The sequence below is a fragment of the Balaenoptera acutorostrata genome, chromosome 10, assembly GCF_949987535.1.
Source record: "Balaenoptera acutorostrata chromosome 10, mBalAcu1.1, whole genome shotgun sequence".
NCBI classification, from domain to species: domain Eukaryota; kingdom Metazoa; phylum Chordata; class Mammalia; order Artiodactyla; family Balaenopteridae; genus Balaenoptera; species Balaenoptera acutorostrata.
In genome coordinates this window covers 33,296,660-33,317,706 of record NC_080073.1, presented here as the reverse complement: position 1 = coordinate 33,317,706, position 21,047 = coordinate 33,296,660, and the positions used below count along the sequence as shown (strand labels likewise).

Genomic DNA, 21,047 nt, shown 5'->3' with positions numbered 1-21,047 from the left:
ATAGCGGGAGAAAGAGGAAAAGGGGAAAATTAGGAGTCTCAGAACAATCAGTTTATTCCCAAGGCAAAAATGTGCATTCTTATCTTGCATAACCAAAGATTTTACTAATGGTAATAAAAACAATTGCCCCTTTTCAAAATCCACTTACTATAGCACAGGAATCAAGTTTACCATGTGAGCTTCTTCGTCCTTTAAACAGTTTTACATTTAGCTGCCATCAGCTTCAACTTTCCCACCTTTAGATTCTGGCCTCTAAATGAGACGATTAATAGTTCACAATGCCCGGGCTTCCCTGGTGGCGCAGTGGTTGAGAATCTGCCTGCTAATGCAGGGGACACGGGTTCGAGCCCTGGTCTGGGAAGATCCCACATGCCGCGGAGCAGCTGGGCCCGTGAGCCACAATTGCTGAGCCTGCGCGTATGGAGCCTGTGCCCCGCGACGGGAGGGGCCGCGATGGGGAGAGGCCCGCGCACCGCGATGAAGGGCGGTCCCCGCACCGCGATGAAGAGTGGCCCCCGCTTGCCGCAACTGGAGAAGGCCCTCGCACGAACCGAAGACCCAACACAGCCAAAAAAATAAATAAATAAATAAATAAATAAATAAGAAAATCCTTAAAAAAAAAAAAAAAAAAAAAAATAGTTCACAATGCCCAAAATAATGGGTTTTCCAGAAATGGGATCCCAGTTTCCCAAGCAATGAGAAGGCCAGACCGCAAAAGCCACAGCTTAAAGTAGATAATTCAAAAATAAAAATCAGTAAACAAGATTTTTTATAGCCTGCTCTACTTGTGGAGCACTTAGACATACTGCTTTTCTTCCCCCTCTTATATCATCAATACAAGTAACAGTGAGTGCAGCAGCAGCAAGGCCAAGTAAAACAGCTTTATAAAGAAAGGGAAGGAAACCAGCCCAATTAAGATCCTAATAAGGGCCAGCTGCCTCTTTTGCTGCCTCTTTTGCTGCCTCAGCTGGATTCCCCCATTTTATTCTCAGAGCACAGAGGTTTTCTTAGTCCCATTTTACAGAGGAGGAATCTGAGTCGCAGGGAGGTTCAACAACTTGCCCGAGGTTACACAGCTATTAATGATAAGCCATAGCTAGCTCCAAAGCTGTTGCCTTTCTCCTACACCACACTGACCTGGGCAGAGCTTTAGGTCAGCGCTTCTCAAACCTTCATATGCTCAAACTTTCCCCTGCAGATCTTGTTAATGCAGGTTCTGACTCCAGAGGCCTGAGGAGAGCCTGAGATGCTGCATTTCTAACAAGCTCCCGGAAGATGCCCATGATCTGATGGTTGCTGAACCACATTTTGAGTAGTGAGGTTTGACCAGTGGTTCTCATCTGGGGACAATTTTGGGCCCCGCCCCTCTGAGGGACATCTAGCAATGTCTAGAGACACTTGACTGTCATAACTAGGGGTGGTGGTACTACTGGATCTTGCAGGTGGAGGTCAGGAATGTTGCTAAACATCCTACAACACACAGGACAGCCCTTCACTCCCAACAATAAATTACCTAGCTCAGAATGTCACACTGATACAGTTGAGAAATCTTGCTTTAGAGGCCCCAAATTCATTTAAACTTCTTCCAAAGCTGCTGCAGTTTTGCAAACTTGCACTGGGGTCAAAGGTAGCTCTAGTATTTCAAAAATTCTCCTGAAAGCCCAATAGAAATGCAAGCAATGTCTAGAGTATGATGAAGTTTAATTTCCTCACAAATATTCTGCCATTATACTGAAGAAAATCAAATCAGCTGATTACAAAGAAGGGTTTCACACACTCCTCAGAGTTTCTCTAAGGTCCTTGTTTCTTTGCACTGGAGGTCACAATTGAAAAGGCAAAGGATAAGATTATTTTTAGATGCAAATTTTATAATTTCCTGTTCTGGTAGCACAAACATTTACCTTGTTGACAAGGATCACATGAAACCATCTTTTATTATTCAGCCTTAGCTATTGCTACCTACCATCAATAATGTGCTGGGATACACTGCAGTGCTTTGCACCCAGCATCCACCCAATTCCCAAAACTCAGTAAAGAAACCAGTCATTCATCTGAATCTTTAATGTTCATAATACCAAAAAACTAGTTCAAATTTTTTTTTTTTTTTTTTTTACTGAAGTAACCATGCCTTATTGTGGTGTTAAGAGAATCTTCAAATGTCATTTGTTTGATTATAGCATATACTTTAGGAAGATTGTACATTTGAATACAATTTAGGGGTAAGTTAAGGTTCAGTTAAATTCATACAGCTTTTTTGGGGCGAGTGGGCATCTAACATAGAACACGTGTGCTAACATATCAAGCCCCCAGGCTATACAAATCCTTCTGTCTTTCCTACCTTATCAATGAACTTTTCCTCATCCCTAGGGACCTAGCCTGAAGGTCCCACCCTAACACAGCTGCCATAATAGGGTCTTTGTCATCTCAGTGTCCCCCTCAAAACATAGTTTAGAGTTGAACACTCTCAATAAAATGACTGACTGAATCAATGAATGAATGAACTCTCTATCCTCAAACACTCAGCTTTCTGGGTTCTCCCTCCTTTAATCCCTTCTCAGTTTTTGCTTTCACTGCTTCCCTTCCTCCTTCTAGGTCCTGAACACAGATATGCCCCAGATATGCCTTTGGGCCCTCCTCCCTTTACGAGGGCTCTTCCCTTCCTCTTACAAATGATCCCAAATCCACATGAACAGCCAGTCTTCTGCCTTGAGATGCAAACATGTATTTTCAAAGGTCAAATTAATCTTCCCCTCCCAAAACCCTGCCTCCCTCATGCCTGCCATAAACATTATCAGTGACCCTGTCACCCAAGCTGAAAACTCCATCGTTCTCTGATATCTCCACCCTCTTCATCCTCACATTCTTAGCTACCATACAATGTGGTTCCCGTTTCAAGGCATTCCCATCTATTTCCGGTCTGTTCCCACTGTCATCACTTCAATCCCACTCCACAAACAGCCTCCTGGACTCTCAAAGCTAGCTCCTAATTGGCGGGTGCAGGACTAAGGGGACCAGCATGGGGGCCACTTGTAGAAAGAGTGTGGGTTATAACTGCCCCATAAGAAGGCTTTGTGACCCCGAATGCTGCACTACCACCCCCTGGTTCTCCCACATACACAAAGGAGACAGTGTCATCTGAGGGTTAAGAGCATGGGCCTTGAGTCCATCCTGACTGTGACTCCCTATAAGGCTCTGGACAGGGTAATCCACTTCCCTATGACTCCATTTCTTCATCTGTAACAAGGGGAGATTAACAGGCTCTATTCCATTAGGTTGTTGTGAGGATTAAGTGAGTTCCTCCATCTAAAGTGCTCAGAGCAGTGCCTGGCACATACAACAGGTGATTAATAAATGTCAGCCATGTTGATGACAATGACCACAGACCACTTAGTATGCCAGGATCCCAAAGCAGAGCTCAGACTGGTATAATCAGCAGTAATAAGGCACAGCAACATCATGAGCACCAAGGTCCAATGCACTGAGAAGGACACGGCACCATTTCTGTAGTGTTATTGCCAGGAACATATAAAACCTTAGTCCAGTCATAAGAAGACATCAGAAGAACCTGAACTGAGGGAAACTCAGCAAAATAACTGGTCAATATTCTTCAAGGGTACCAAGATCATGAAAGACAGAGAATAGCTAAGGAACTATTACATACTGGAGGAGACCGAGGAGAAATAACAGCTATATGCAACGTGGGATCCATAAAAGGACATTGGTAGAAAAATGTGAAGTTTAAATAGGGTCCTTAGATTGGTTAATAGTATTGTGCCAGACCAGGCAGAAACATTAACTTCATGGTTCTAATACTTATATTCAAGTTATGTAAGATATTAACATTGGGGTAGGCTGGGTGAGGAACTTATGAAAACTCTGCACTATTTTTGCAAACTTTTTGTAAGTCCAGAAGTAGTTCAAACTGAAAAGTTAGCCCTCCACAAAAGAACTCCAATGCAGCCTCACTCCAAAGTCAATCCACAAATATTTATAGGGTTCTTATCATCTACCAAGGACAGTACTAGGTCCCGTGGATGCACCAGTGAAGTTGAGAGGGTTCTTCCCTTGGATATTCACAGTAAATTGATATTTAATAATTTCTCTGAGAAATACCTGCACAGGCAGGGACCCTAATTCAGTCTAGAGTGTAAGGGAGTGAAATTGAGGACTTCTAGAGAAGGTAACACGTAGGCTGAATAATGTAGTATAAATAAAAAGTGGTCAAGTGAAGACGGAGGAGTAAGGGTGTCCCCAGTGTTCCCAGACAGTAGGAGAGACACACGAACATAGGAACAGAGCCCAGAGGCTGGTTGTGGAGCAAAGCCAGAGTCTGAGGTGACTGGGAGGTTGAGGAGAAAGAAGGAATAGGACTTAAGACTGGAAAAGCAAGGCCTTGTGAGCCTGGCTCAGGAGTTTGTACTTTGTCCTCCCAGCAACCGAGGGTTCTGAAAGGACAGATAAGCATTTTTCAAAGATGACCCTAACAAGTGTGAAGAATTATAAGAGGTACAGAGCTGGGAAACTAGTTAAGAACACCAACCAAAGGTAAGAGCAATGAAAATGAAAAAACATGGGCAGATCCAAGAGTTTGTAGAGACAGTAAACAGGACTTAGTGATACATTGGATACAGGGGGTATGGCAGGCTGAATACTGTCCCCCCCCTCAAAGAAGGCATAGCCTTAATCTCCAAAACCTGTGCATATTTTACCTTACATGGCAAAAGGAACTTTGCAGATAAGATTTAAGAATCTTGAGATGAAAAGATCATCCTAGATTATCCGAGTGGGTCCAATGTAATCACAATGGTCCTTGTAAGAGGGGGATCAGAGTTAGAGGGAAGGAAACATGACAACAGAAGCAGAAGTCATAGAGAGATCTGAAGATGGAAGGAAAATGCTTGAAGATGGAGGAAGGGGCCACAAGCCAAGGATTGCAGCTGGCCTCTAGAAGCTGCAAAACTCAAAGAAATGGCATGCAGATGGCCAGTAGTCACATGAAAAGATGCTCAAGATCACTAATTATTAGAGAAATATAAATCAAAACTACAATGAGGTACCACCTCACACCAGTCAGAATGGCTATCATTAAAAAGTCTACAAATAACAAATGCTGGAGAGGATGTAGAGAAAAGGGAACCCTCCTACACTGTTGGGGGTAATGTAAGTTGGTACAGCCGCTATGGAAAACAGTATGGAGGTTCCTCAGAAAACTAAAAGTAGAATTATGATATGATCCAGCAATCCCACTCCTGGGAATATACCTGGACAAAACCATAATTCAAAAAGACACATGCACCCCTATGTTCATAGCAGCACTGTTCACAATAGCCAAAACATGGAAATGACCTAAATGTCCATTGATAGAGGAATGGATAAAGATGTGGTGCATATATACAATGGAATACTACTCAGCCGTAAGAAAGAACGAAATAATGCCATTCGCAGCAACATGGATGCAACTAGAGATGATCACACTAAGTGAAATAAGTCAGAAAGAGAAAGACAAATACCATATATCACTTATATGTGGAATCTAAAATAGGGCACAAACAAACCTATCTACAAAACAGAAACAGACTCATAGACAAAGAGAACAGATTTGTGGTTGCCAAGGGGTGGGGGGGAGGCAGAGGGATGGACTGGAAGTTTGGGGTTGGTAGATGCAAACTATTACATTTAGAATGGATAAACAACAAGGTCCTAATGTATAGGACAGGAAACTATCCTAAATATCCTATGATAAACCATAATGGAAAAAATATTTTAAAAGAATGTATATATGTGTATAATTGAGTCACTTTGCTGTACAGCAAAGACTGGCACAGCATTGTAAATCAACTATACTTCAATAAAAAGAAAAAATAAAAAGAATGGTAAACTAACATTTATTGAGCACCCAGTATGTGCCCATCATTACATGTAATTCATGTATCACATGTATTACATTCAAGTTAATTTATTCAAGGTATTCAAAGCAGCTATTTACCATACAATATAATTCACTCTGTAACATTCTGAAGCGATTACAAAGTGAAACCAGGATGGTGAAGCAAAGGTCACTCTTGAGTCTGCCCAGCTCAGTACAAACACCTGTGCCCAAACAAGTGACCTATAAAATGCCACCAGGCAAGGTTTGATTCTTAAGAAACAAATCAATGTTTTGTAAAGGGAGCATAGACTTGCTTTACAAGGAAACCAACTGATGTGAAGGTAACTCTTAATTATCCCCTCCTCACCTTTCCTCAAGGAAACATAAATGGCATTTGTTGAGCCAAGCCCTGTGGAAAAGTGTTTTGCATAGGTCATTTCATTGGAAACCAAAGAATAAACTCAGAGGTGGATGAAAATGTTTTATAGAAGGCAGAGAAAACTGCTGATTAAAATTGTATTAGGCTTGCCAGAAGTCTCCTATAAGTTTCACTAGCATTCCTAGGTGTCTTGCAAAAGCCCAGCACTGCTACTTGGGAGAAGACAACACAGACAATTAACCCCATAAAACAACGCAGAGGGAAACAGAAAGGGAAGAAAAGGAGTGAGGTTAAAATAAAAGAGAAAGAAATCAACATATGAAGAGACAGGATAAGATTTTAAATGAAGTCATAATAGAAACCAGATGAGAAACCTAAATGGAAATGGAAAGTTTCAAAGAAAACAAATCAGAGAGAAGGAGAGGAACTGGATGGGAAGAAACAACTAGAAGTTACCTTGACTTTCTACAGAGTAGATGATACAATGATTCTCATTTCTGAGGTCAACTCCCCAGTGAGGTCTTAGGTAAGTTACTTAGCTGCCCAGCACCCACACCTCCTAGGGTTGCACTGAGGAGTAGCTTAGTACAGCACTGAGCTCTGGGCTGGCACCTAGAGAGCCTTCCGTTTAACAGTGGTGGTGAGGAACTGTTGGTGAGGAACCATGATGATTAATGCCATTAACACCCTGCCAGGACCTCCCAAGATGAGATTCCTTGAACCTTTCTCTTTCCCCGTGACAACCCTCAGTCAGTGCCACACAGATTCCTTGGAAAGCTGCTGTGATTTCAGGAAATGTGGTCATTTTGGACCATTCTCCTTGAGTTCTCTGTGCAAGAAGTAACACATTTGTGTCTGTAAGGCAACAAAGCAAGAAGCCAGCATGTAAAGATAACCACAGCCTAGAAAAGAGGTGAAAGAGAACATATTTTCCAAAAAGGTTTCATGTCCTCTGGAGAATCCTGTGTCATCACATGTCACAGTCCCCACTCAGCACAAGCATCCTCAAGTCTCCACTAAACTCCCATGATCACTCTATCTGTAACAGTTGCTCAGAAAGCATCCTGAGGATACCTACTGAGGTTAGCACCTGGCAGGTTTTTACGGTGTCTCCAGTTTCCAGTGTGGAATTGGCAAGGAACATTATGCAGCATTCTGTCTTCTAAAGGAACTAAAACTTAAGTCCTTAAAATCGTCTAAACCTTGACATGCATCATGAAAGTACTGCAAAAAAACCTGTTGGCAGGAACACTGCTGGGTATCATGAAGGTAGGGTGGAATACTCACACTAAGTGGGTATTATTTCTACTATCTAAGGCACAATCAGGTTTTGCCTCTTCCTTCCTGTATGGACCCTGCCAAAACAACAAAGATCTCCACTGTCCTTTAAAAGAAAATCACTTTGCAATGCATTTCTATTTGGATATGCATGAAAAAAGCATTGCCTTAGGGCTTCCCTGGTGGCGCAGTGGTTGAGAGTCTGCCTGCTAATGCAGGGGACACGGGTTCGAGCCCTGGTCTGGGAGTATCCCACGTGCCGCGGAGCGGCTGGGCCCGTGAGCCGCGGCTGCTGAGCCTGCGCGTCTGGAGCCTGTGCCCCGCAGCGGGAGGGGCCGCGGTGGTGAGAGGCCCGCGCACCGCGATGAGGAGCGGTCCCCGCACCGCGATGAGGAGTGGCCCCCACTTGCCGTGACCGGAGAGAGCCCTCGCGCGAACTGAGGACCCAACACAGCCAAAAATAAATAAATAAATAAATAAAGTAGCTATAAAATTAAAAAAAAAAAAAAAGCATTGCCTTAAAGAAGATCATTTGTCTAAACCAGGATTAATTTCCAGCACAGTAAAAAGTGTACATAGTGACAAGAGAGCTCTCAATTCCGGGTTCAAGTGATTAAATCGAAATGTTTCTTTCTAACAACTATTTGGAGAAATACATTTAAGTCTGGCCAAGAAATATAAAAAGAAAGTGGCACCAATGAACCCAAAAGAAGTTAAGGCTGGAACGGCAGCTAATCTCCATCAATAGGTTTCTGAGTGGGGGATGTGTTGGGTGTTGATCAGCATTTCCTCTGTATATGACCACTGGCCCCAGCAGAAACTCGGCTGTTTAAGTGCTATATGCATCTGCGGGATTGACTGTGAGAAGAAAACTTCCCTCCATTAATAAGTTTTAAAAACATGCGCTAACTAATTCATGCTGGCAGTCCAAATCCTCCCATCAAACTTCATTAGGTGATCAGGCTGAGTTCAAAGATATATGCAGGATAAAGAGAAAAACTCAAGTCTAGAGAAAACTAGTAGAAGGGGGAAGGATGATGATCAAAATCCTATAGTCTGAACTCAAAGTTTTAGAGTCAGGAAAAGGGGTAAAACTAGAGGACTTGGTTAAGTGGGTCAAAAAATAAAAGTTTCAGTTGCATAAAAAGCCAAATTTGAGTTCAGATTTTTAGTGTGATGTGCATAAATACTTACTGATATTTTAATATTTGCCTTTCCTTGAGATTTACTGGGACTCTGCCTGAGGCAAGATTTTTTTAATAGTAATAATAAAAATACTTAGAAAAGTACTTAGAGCAAAGCATGTGTGGTCATGATGTTTTAAAGAGGAGAAAGAAAAGGTAATTCTGAACATCTGTACTACATTTCCACATGATAAAATCACCACACTCCAAAATTGTTCTGAAGTTCGGTGGAGCTGGGGTTGGGGGAGGGGGGATAGTGGTTCATGTGGAGAAATGTTTATTTAAAAAACAGAAAGGGAGACTCAAAGGCCATTTAGGGGAAAGCAAGGACGACAACATTTATTGTAAAATAAAACTGCTGGCATTGACATATATACACTACCAAATGTAAAACAGATAGCTAGTGGGAAGCAGCTGCATGGCACAGGGAGATCAGCTCGGTGCTTTGTGACCACCTAGAGGGGTGGGATAGGGAGGGTGGGAGGGAGACGCAAGAGGGAGGGGATATCGGGATATATGTATATGTATAGCTGATTCACTTTGTTATAAAGCAGAAACTAACACACCATTGTTAAAGCAATTATACTCCAATAAAGATGTTAAATAAACAAATAAATAAAAATAAAACTGCCAATTAATAGTGAGAGTCCAGTAGTCAAAAAGTCAGGTCACGTGTCTTCTCGGATCCATTAGTATTACCTCCTGAGAATAAATGTCTCTTATTCTCACAAAGTCCCAACCTTCCCATGTGGTATCTCAGATCAAAACCCCTCCCTTAGATTTCTTTGCTACCTTTTCTGAGAGGAAAGGAGGGAGGGAGGGGGAAGTCGGAGAAAGCTTCTCTCTCTCTCTCCCTCCTACACACACACACACACACACACACACACACACACACACACACACACACATATCGCACTTTTGGGTTTTTTTCAGGCTTAAACCCCCACCTCCCTTAAGCACATCTGTTTCCTAGTTCTATCCCCTGCGGTCAGTCTTTGGGTCAAGAAGTATCTTGACCTGGGTTGCCCTTCCTTAGTAAAACAGAGTTTCAAGCACGTGGGGCTGGGAATTACTGTATTTGCCATGTCCACAGGCCAACCACCAGAAGGATTTGTCAATCACTCTACACCAGAGTTCACGACCTGGGTGATTTTGGTCCCCGGAGGATATTTTGCAATGTCTGGGGATGTTTTTAATTGTCACAACTGAGGGAAGGGCAAAGGTACTACTTGCCTCTAGTGGGTAGGGGCCCAGAATACTGTTAAACATCCTACAATGCACAGGACAGTCCCCACAACAAAGAATTATCCTGCTCCCATGTCAATGGTGCCAAGATTGAGAAACCCTGGCCTATATCGACAAAGCAAAATTCCATCAATAGGCAGGGTCTTCCCCCAACACTAAAAGTGCTCTAACAACTGGCAACCCAACTCATACAACCACATATCACCAAAAGAGATCTGACTGCCTTGGGGGCTGAAGGAAGGACAGACGGTGGTAAGGGGATTCCTCAGTTGTCATCCTGACCAGGTCCTAGCTTTACCTAAATAAGAGTACTTCCCATCGGAAAACCTAGCAATTCTATGGCACAAAAATAATTACAATAAGTAAATATTTTTTAACACAACTGTATACACACAGCCACTTTCTTTTTCATGCTAGTTCCTTCAAAGCAGCCACAGATTTTTAAAGCACTAACTGCATAAGCCTAAAAAGTATCAATAAACACTATTTTTAAAAACATAAGAGAAGGACGAGTTGGAGCCCTGTGCTTTAATTAGGTCAGAATTCCTAATTCTATCAGCGTTTTAATGGCAACCTCCATTTCTCTGGTACTTTCCAGGTTAGTGAATACTTCACACAGAGTCCCTTTTTAATCCACACAGGTTACCTTCCTAACACCCACCACTCCTGAAAGAGCTGCAGACTTTTGTGATAAGTGGCAATACCCTATGTGCTGTAATTCTGGAGATTAAAATCACTGATCTAATAAAAAAAGAAAAATGTGCAGAAATGATGAAAAAAATTGTCTCCCCATTTAAAAAAAACTCAAAAGTTACACATAAAAGTAGTAAGATTTTTATACTCTGCATGTAACTAATTGCACTTATTTTTTTTACCAAATCTCTTGATTCAAAATCTATTTACCTATCATCAAAATTAGGAATCTCCACACTTTCTTAAAGGGTCAAGTAGTTAATATTTCAGGCTTTGAGGGCCACAGGCAAAATAGAGGATATTACACAGGTACTTACATAACCATTTCAAACGTAACCATTTAAAAAGGTAAAAACCACTCTTAGTTCCCAGGCCATTAAAAAAAAAAAAAAAAAAAAGGTGGTGGGCCACATTTGTCCCACAGGCAACTATATGCAGTTTGCCTACTCTTGATCTAAGTGAGCCGTGAGTGACTCTTTAGAATTTTCACTCTAAAGTCTCACTCATCTTTCTTTTTCCTTTTTCTACAAACTACTCAAATAATTATATTTTTCCTTTAGTAAGGAGGGTTTATTTCATTCTTTACAACTGCTGTAACTATAAGCCACTCAAAGGAATCAACCAGCAACCATTCTCATTGCCTTATTTAACACTCTGCCCAAAACATTTAAGGCATCCTTCAACCTACATGCCAAACTGGAAACACAAATAAAGCTATCCCTTTCAACCAAGCCAGGTGGCTAGGAAAGTAGATTTTGCTTTACCAAATTTTAGCCAATTAGAAGAGCAATGAAATGGGGCACTTATTAGGAGGTTATAAATACAATTTTAACATCTCACAATTGACAAAGAAAGAAACCCACAATACCCAACAAAAACTAGATAAAAAGTAAAGTCAGTTTGAGAAGGCAAAGTGTTTCTTTTAGGCAATGAGGTAATGATGAAGTAAAAAAAGTTGAAAAAGAAGGCTAACTGAACAGATGAAATGGAGAAGGTCCGACTCTAAGCACCTCCAATTTTTCCTTATTCTGCTATAAAAATTCACCTATTCCCTAGGAATTCATGGAGCGCCTATATATGCAGTACCATGCTTCATATTTTAAGCAAGTACCTTCATTTTCATGAGCCACACATGGCCTGAGGAGGCCTAGCCCTGGTGCTGCCTTCTATGTGGCACTGTTTAACCTTCCACTGCTCGGTGACCTCATGGACTTACCGTCCCCAATTCAACAGGCCCGGATAAGACGTGGCAAGAAAAAAAAAAAAAAAAAAAAAAAAAAAAAAACAGCCTTTTGCATTTTTCCCTCTTTTTGCATTTACAGAGAAAATATCCCTGAGCAAGAAATCAGTAGACCAGAATTCTCGTCTTTTGTCTGTTCAGAGATTTCAGGTTGAAATCCCTGGCTGTTCCAAGGAGTGGTTAGGGACAGATGCCTGGAAGCAGCAGGCCCAATTTTGAATTTTAGATCCATCACTACTTGCTCTGAGAACCTGGACCAGACCCTCTGGGCCTCAGCCTCCTCATCTGAGAGGCAGGAAACCACCACTTACCCTAGAGTATTGTTGGGAGGATTACACGGCACTCCCCGAAAAGCGATTAGCTCATGAGTACCTGGTAAATGTTACCTGTCATCACTTCTTAATCTCTCTGAGCCTCAGTTTCCTCACAGGGTTACCAGGAGCATCAGAGGAAATCATTAAAATGCAATGTGTTCTATAAAGTACAAAGCTTTCTCACATGTACGGTATTATAGCTAATATCCCCATCCAAGACATGCAGGACTCTGTTACAGCTGAGCAACTTCCCATTGCTGCAGCTTGTGAAACACACTCAAGTACCTGCAGTACCAGTGCTTGGAGTACTTTCTCACCACTGAGGTTTTGTTTGTGGTGCACTGTTTCACCAAATGATGACAATGATAAATTAGGTCAGTTGCCAAAACAATATTTTTCAAAAAGCAGTCACACCCAAGGTAGAGCAGGAGGACAGAGTCCTGTTAAGACTCTCTCCCAGCATAACCTCCTGACTTCTCCCTGCTCCCTGGCACTTCCCCATACACCCTTTACCCTGCCACTTTCTCTTCTCACCAGGTTACAATATGCCTTGAGCCTAATGGCCCCCTGGGGCTCCACCAGTCTCTGTTACTGTAAAAAGCAACCAATTACACTCATTAAAATCAATATGGGGTAAAACCTCGACCATTTCAAATTAGCATGCAGTCTTTAAACTTTAAAAAGAATGTATTAGAATTTAAAGATAAGGCAAATGCTGCTAAACAGAAATGAATACATTCCCTATGTCATCAGAAATGTGAGGGTAGAAGTTATGAAATCCTGTTTTTGGATGTGTTGTTAGCAGGGTCCAGAAAAAGTGCTTTTCTGCAGAGATTCTTCATTGGGATCTATCCTGCATTAAATGCTTGGAGAAAATGGAACTCAGTGAGAACAAAGGAAATCTGTATCAAGTGGGCATCAGTCAATGAAAAGTCCGTGTAATCTCAAGATACCATATTCAAAATTAAGTGCTTATTCAGAAAACAAGCATGAAGAAGTATGCAGTTCCTAGGGTCTCCTCCTAAATTATAGTAAGAGTAAGTGACAAGGCAGCCTTTAGAACAATCATATAAACTGGGAGCTTGGTGGTCACAAATAATGAAGTGTGTGTGAAAACAACTACAGTAAAAAGTGACCAATAGTCAGAAATGCCTTGTGCATCTGGGCAGAACTTCTCAGTCATTTCCTCAGCCATATTCTCAACCTTGGCTGGACAGCTCCACCAGGATTTCATCAAACTCAATACATCCAAAGTCTTTCCTCAACCCCAGCCCCTCCTGCTGACAATTCTCTCCTGCCCTTGTCCCACCACCTGCCTATACCAGGGCCCACAGTGACTGTCTGCTCCTCACAGCCCCTAGCACTCAGTTCCTGAGTTGTCAAAGTCCTGCCTGCAGGTGGGGATGACCTTGCCCTTCAATTTCTTGGCCACCACCCAGATTCAGATTCTTGTTCACCTGAGCAACAACAGTATCCTTCTAACTTATCTCCATGCCTTTATTCTCTTCCTATCCAATCTACTATCAATTAGCACCTGACAATCTTTTCTGATCATGCCATTCTCCAGGGAAAATTCCTTCAAAGGCTGCCCAGAGCCGTACCAAGTAAACACCAACTTCCTGTATCACAGGCTCAGAGTCCTCAGTGACCTGACCTCCAACCACTTGTTGAGATTTATTTCCTTTCCCTCCTGACAGGTGGAGTTTCAGCTGCTCCAAACTCACTATGCCCCAAACCCACCACAGTTCCCACCTCTAACACTTGGCTCAACTATCTCTTCTCCAACCATATCTGCGTGTTGAAATTCTTCCTGCCTTTCAAGACCAGCTTTATCATGGAGGAAGCCAGTTGTCAGCTCTCCTACCTCTAAGCTGCGCAGCATGTAAGTGCCATTCGAGGGCCTCTCAGTGCACCACCCCAATAAGCAGTAGTGTGTAGTGGTGACAAGTGTAGACTCTGGAGCTAGACTTCCCAGGTGCTGATCTTGGCTCCAGTGCTTGATCTGTGACGAGGTACAATCACTTACCTCTTTGTGCCCCATTATCTGTGTAATGGGGATGATGACAACAGTTTTCACTTAGTACAGCACCTGACACAGAATAAGCCTCAATAAGTGTGAGCTGTTTCTCTTATTGCCCATCTGAATCCCTGAACAAGACCACAAACCTGCCATGGATGCTCCCACAGCACCCTTGTATACGGATGTTCAACATGTGCCCAGTGATGTACCACACATTTTGAAGAAAATATAACTTCCAGTTAAGCTTACCCTCAAAGCTACTGCTCCACTCCAAACACAGAGCAATGAGAGAACACAAAAGAATATGGCTCTGGGGCTTCCCTGGTGGCGCAGTGGTTGAGAATCTGCCTGCTAATGCAGGGGACACGGGTTCGAGCCCTGGTCTGGGAAGATCCCACATGCCACGGAGCAGCTGGGCCCGTGAGCCACAATTGCTGAGCCTGCGCGTCTGGAGCCTGTGCCCCGCGACGGGAGGGGCCGCGATAGAGAAAGGCCCGCGCACCGCGATGAAGAGCGGTCCCCGCACCGCGATGAAGAGTGGCCCCCGCTTGCCGCAACTGGAGAAAGCCCTCGCACGAACTGAAGACCGAACACAGCCAAAAATAAATAAATAAATAAATAAATAAATAAATAAGAAAATCCTTGAAAAAAAAAAAAAGAATATGGCTCTGTACAATCATTATAAACTTGTCCAATATTGACAAAATAAACCACAGAGCAACTCTCAAGGTATTTTTAAACTATTTTTTTCACCCTTTCAAATATTTATTGAGCATCTTGCAGGCGATACTTGAAGTCTGGGAATATTGATGGAAGGTACTGATTATGTTAAAACTTACTTTATTAAAATAGGGAGCAGTTGTTAGGTTCTATTATATATACGTATATAGGAAAAACTCTTGCAAAAAAAGGATGTAAAATGTTATGTTTATATGGTCACTTGTGTTTGGGAATATTTTCTGTGATAAGCTTTCTTGGTAGAAATAGAATGTATAATCTGTACAGTCAGATTTAGAAATGACTGCAGCAGCAAAATCATGGCTCAGCCAGCCAAACTGGAGACAAGTGTATGTTAAAGAGAACAAGGCCATTTGGTGTTGAGAGAGTGGGGACTGGGGTGGAGATTGATTATACAGGTGAAGTTTGAGCTGTCAGTAAAAGGCTTATGAGCTCAAGAACTTCTAGGTCATAGACTTTGCCTTGGTGGATCTCCTGCTGGCCTAGGGACAACTTGGATAAGTTGTCCAAGTATACTTGGATAAGTAAACGAGGAGACCAAGAATTCATGTTGCCTTGCCCTCCTCCTCCCTGCCCCCCAACAGCATGGAGGGAAGCCTAGGCCCAGTATCCTGGGGGCTTTACTTGTCCAGGGTTAGTAGCAATTGTAGCTCCCAATGACTTAAGTGTTCTTCTGCCCTTCCTTTCAAAGAAAAGCAAGCTGCCCAAGGGTATTAGCATAGAAGATCAACAAGCATGGCAGCAGAACATATATCCTTTCCCTTCAAACATCTTACAGTGCAATGAATCCAAAGACTCCTGACTCTCTTCTAAGGATCAGCCAAGAAAACATTGAGGAGAGTGAATATAGGAGGATCCTAGTATGTAAACCCTCTTTTTCTTTAATGAGATCAGTAGTACCTTGGGTACTTGATTACTAAAACCTTTATATGGAACAATATGTCCTCTGCGGAAAAAGCTGGAGAACAAGGTAAACTATTACCACATCAAACAATGTCTTATCAAATCAACCTGTATCAAGAAGCATCAGACGACACTAGTGAGTAATGCCTGCATTTTAGCCAACACTTCAGCTCACATTAGCCTGTCGGTTGTAGTTCTTGGCCAGTAGTTCTGGTCTTCCAAATAAGTTGAGATCATAATCTTTTTGTTGTTGTTTCCTGCCAGGCAAAGAAGTGGTTTCACCCTCAGCCTTTTCCAGACCACCGAAAGACAACAGGACACTAAAGCAACCCGACTTCCCATGTGCAACTCCTGCCAATTCTAAATCTCCTGAAACAATAGGCTAAACAAGGCCAGTATTCTAGGAGATGGGGTTTATATGAGGTCCAACACCTCTGCCTGAGAATTAATCATAAAATCACTAACACTCCATTCCCCAGCATTACACCATTCAGCCCCAACTGGGTTGAATCGTGCAAAATGAAAAAGGAATCAGGAACACTCTGAACTTAAAACCTCAAGTACATTTTAAATCCTGTTTTAGATTCATTTAAATTAACAGAGTTCAGGCGACTTCTTTATTCAAGCTGGGATATTCTTACTGGTTTAATACCAAAAGCAGTCAGCCACATTTTTCCACTAAAAAAAAAAAATACCCTGACAGAAGAACAAACAGTCTAAAACCCAGTAGAGAATATGGAAACAGCTTACAATAAACTTTACCTTCTAGAATAACTAATCGAGGAAATTACCCAGTTAATTGGCCATGGGAAACAACTATTTGTATATTATTACATATTTTGTAGGTCACAAATTAAAAGCACAATTTTTCTTTTCTAGCATAGCATTTTTCCAAAGTGTTTTTACGAAGAACATCAGTGCAACAAGAGAAAAGCAAGTAAGTTTGCGAGGCTCTGCCTTCCCCAGGCCCCTTCTTGGAAATAACTGATGCACACTTGCATATGAGAGAGTCTGAGAGTCCTGCAATAAGCTCTATGGAATTCAACATTTTCCCAAGTTCATTTAGCCCTGCAGCCCTTTTTCTCTCATAACACCTAACAATATCCCACAAAACAGCTGTTCTGTGGAGCACACTTTGAGAAAGATTCTTCTAGAACAGGAATATAAGAAATGGTTTAAGAGTGGAGACTGGAGGCAGCCTAATTCAAATACCAGCTTGTTAGCTGTGGGACAATGGGCAAGATTTTTGATGTCACTTGTCCCTCAGTTTCCCCAGGCAAAATGGGCAAAATAATAGCACCTACCTCCTAGGCATGGGCCTTTCCATCTAACAGGAGCAGTTTTCTGAGAGTCTTACATGGCTGGTTCCTTTTTGTCATTCAAGTTCACAATGTCACCCCCTCCAAAGAGCCCTCCCTGACTATCCAATATGAAGTCGACCCCCACTCAGCTCACTTGTACTTCATCCTCTTCTTTTTCTCATGATACATCTCTGTTTAACTATTAAACTGCTATCTGTTTCACCCCAATAAAATATAAGCACCATGAAGTCAAATTTTATCAGTTATCATTACTCAAAACCAGATCCTCAATAAGTATTCACAGAATGGATGGGTGGATGGGTGGATGGGTGGATGGGTGGATGGGTGGATGGGTGGATGGATGAATGAGTGAACAAATGAGGTGGTTGTGAGAATTAAACGTGAATCAACGTAAAGCACTCTTCATAGTGCCCGACACATAAACATCTATCCAGATGCTGTTATGAAAACATCTGATGAACTATGACTGGTTAATGGATTCAGAATCATGATTCTTGCACTATTTTTAACTTGCCTCTTCCTAGTGTACTGTGGATAAACATTTCATGGCACTTATTTAGAGGTGTGTTGGAAAATGGACTTTCCAGGATGGGGCGAAGTGGGCAGAAGACCCTGAGAATAGCATTGGCTGATTTCCACGTTGTAAATACTCCCACCGTGACCAATTTCAAGCTACCAAAATTCCTGGAAATATAACAAATGGCTCTCACAAGCCAGTACACTCTTTCTCTTGGGAAGGGTCCTTTCAGGCCTCCAAATCTTGTTTGTTGAGTTCAAGTTTAAAATGAGATTTTTTTTTTTTTTTTTTTATAGACAACTTTTTCACACTCTCCCTTCTTGATGAGACAAGATAAGGGCCATCCACTGACTTTGGTCGGGTGCTCAAGGAAACTAGTTGGATGCGTCGGGCTGCGTTTTCTGTATGACTCTCTGTGCACTCTTAGACTAATGTTTAAGGCTCTAAACATGACATGTTCATGCCAGACCACTGTGAGGACCAGCTAGTCTCATAAAACACAAACCAAATTGTGTTTACATTCATTTAAACGGAGATATACTAAAACAGAACCAAGGCACCATCTATTTAAGCGTTACCAGTGAGCAGAATCTATTAAGACTGACTACCTGACCCCAAGATCCCAAAATGGAGTGAGGGTCAATGCTGCAGATAGAGGTTTCTCTGGTATCACAGCCTTGCTATACATGAAACGTGATTCCTTGGCACCCAAAATAGAGCAGCAGCTTTTTTAAACTATAGCAATCTACCAACCACAGTTTTCAGATAACACAATCAAAATTTCAAAATCCACAGACACTCGACATGCAATGATAACATGCCAGTAATCATTGCTTCTCTTCTGTAAACTAAATGGAAAGTCTATGGAGTAAGACAGGAAGAGATTCGTTTCTGCTCCACTGTAGTAGCTATCTATTGCTGTGTAACAAATTATCCCAAAATTCAGCAGCTTAAAACAACACACATTTATTATCTCACAGTTCCTGTAGAGCAGGAATCTGGGCACAGCTCAGCTGGGTCCTCTGCTTCACTGTCTCTCAGAAAGCTGCAACCAAGTTGTCAGCCCAGGAACTGAAGTCTCATTGAAAGATTCGACTGGGGAAAGATCCACTTCCAACCTTACTAAGTGATTGTTGGCAGTTTTCAGTTCTTTGTGGCTGTTCGGGTGAGGGTCCCAGTTCCTCACTGGGTGTCAGCTGGAGGTTACCCTCAGTTCCTTACCACACGGGCCTCTGCCACATGGTAGCTTGCTTCATCAAAGCATGCAAGGAGAGAAGGCCACAGGGTGTACTAACAAGATGGAACTAACCTAATCATGGAAGTGACATCGGCATCCCATTACCTCTGCCATTCTATTGTTTAGGAGCAAATCACTAGGTTCAGCCTAAACTCAAGAGAAGAAGATTACATAAGGATATGAATTCCACAGTCTTGGAATACAGATGGGAAGACCAGGCCCAACAAAACATATCTTTAAGCATCTCAATGTGAAACCAAGCCATTTGACTTCCCAAACATGTAGCTAAGGTCTCATGAAAACAAAACCAAGGAGAATAAGCATGGAGGATATTAAGTCTGAAGACACAAAAGTCTACTCAAATGTTATAAGCAAATACAGTCTATATCAGAGAAAACTCCTGGGAGCACCTGCATTACCAAATCCCAACATGAAAGCCATGTTTTCTGAACAACCAAACAAATGACTCACTGGAAGCACTGCCCATCCAAAAAGGTACATAATGCCAAGAAATCTAGTTTGGTCTAAAAGCAAATATCTTTTCGAATTTTTATTTATGGCTGCAGAATATTTTGAAAATATACTTAATGCCATTTTATTGCTTCCTGTTTTCTGTGAGATCTGTGTCTGCCACAGCATTTTGCCTACATGGTACTATTGAGATCCACATCCACCATAGTAGCAAGGAACTGTTATAAAAATTTCAAACCTTGGCTGTCACCCACATTCTTTCTAAGATCTATCCGACTACATATTCTCAGATATCTGAGCCTCCCAACATTCAATGGTGGTGGCAAGCCAGAGAGGCTGCCTCTGAGAAACTTCAAACGATTTAACTGAGTGCAAAACACACTCTCAGAAAACTTGGAACACTCTGTCCTTGGAACATTCATGTCTCTCTGTCCATGAATGTAAATGCAGGCAAAGATTATCTAAACGTTCAAAATTGGTCTGCACATTTTTCCATTCTTTCCAGAAATATCCTTAGGCTTTACTTTCTGAAAACCCCACCCCCAATTCAGCTATAAAAGTATTTACGCTCATTGTTTTGCTAATCACCTATTCATTTTGCTCCTTTAAAAAGAGGATACTTAATAAACATCTAAAATTTAACCAGTACTGCATTTAAAAGGCCCTGAAACAATGGCCATCTGTAGGAAAGCAATTGTAAACCACCTTAGAGTTGACATGTGCTGCACACACTTGGGTCCTGAATACGTGTTGAATCATAATGGAACATACATGTGGTGGGCAGAGGAAAAAAAGACTAATGCGAAATTCCAGTTTAAAGGTGATAAGCAGACAGGAAGGTTATAAAACAGATGACAACAGCAATTTGGTTAAGGCTACAGATAACTTTCAACCTGTGGTAATAACTTGATAACATATTCAACGTATTTTAACTTGTAAAATACGGCTTTGGGAAAATAAAGTGAATGTCCTTACCTCTCTAAGATGTATGTTTTCCTTCTCTTTCTGGTCTAAAATCACTTCCAAGTGGCTGACTTGAGACTCAGCCTCTGCCATTCTACGTGTCCGTTCATTGTCATCCTCAAGACTTTTGGACGGCAAACCTTTACTTTGCAACATCTCAAGAAGCTTTTTAATCGACTCATCTCGGGCATTGAGGGTCTGTTTCTGTGTTTCGATTCTCAGCTCCATTTCCTCCAAGGTCTTCCTCAATAGGAACAGTTCCTTAGCCTGTCTGTCATGCTCGGCTTGGAGCCGCCGGAAGTTCTCCTCCGTCAGTTCGATGGTAAAGTGCTCTGCTCCTCGGTTGCCACTTTCTTGCTGCAGGAGGTGGTTGAGGTCTCTCTGGGTTCGCAGCTCATCCTGAAGGGCCTGGATTGTCAACTGCAGGTGCTGTGATGAGAAAGACGGAGCAGGAGAGGAGAAAGAAGGGAGAAAAAGTCAATGGACATGGCCAAACGCTCTTTGCTGCTACCACACTATGAAGATGGAATGTTAATCATGAGGTCCAGAGGGCCAGCCGTGAAGTCCTCCAGGGTGACTTCAGAAGCATGGGACAGCACATGGAGAGGGGGAATTAATTCAATGATGCTTTCTGAATGTCTTAAGAGAAATGTACACATACATAGAAACAGTAT

At 42.1% G+C, this 21,047-nt stretch overlaps 1 protein-coding gene across 4 annotated transcripts in view; it reads right to left on the bottom strand.

The window, feature by feature from the left end:
• The window catches only part of ERC2 (ELKS/RAB6-interacting/CAST family member 2), a 974,163-nt gene that overhangs the window by 785,742 nt on the left and 167,374 nt on the right, over window positions 1-21,047 (bottom strand). For all 4 annotated transcript variants that reach the window (XM_057555674.1, XM_057555676.1, XM_057555675.1 and 1 more), the window contains exon 3: window positions 20,386-20,802. In XM_057555674.1, coding sequence (XP_057411657.1) covers window positions 20,386-20,802 — 417 coding nt within the window. The remainder of the gene's footprint in view (window positions 1-20,385; window positions 20,803-21,047) is intronic.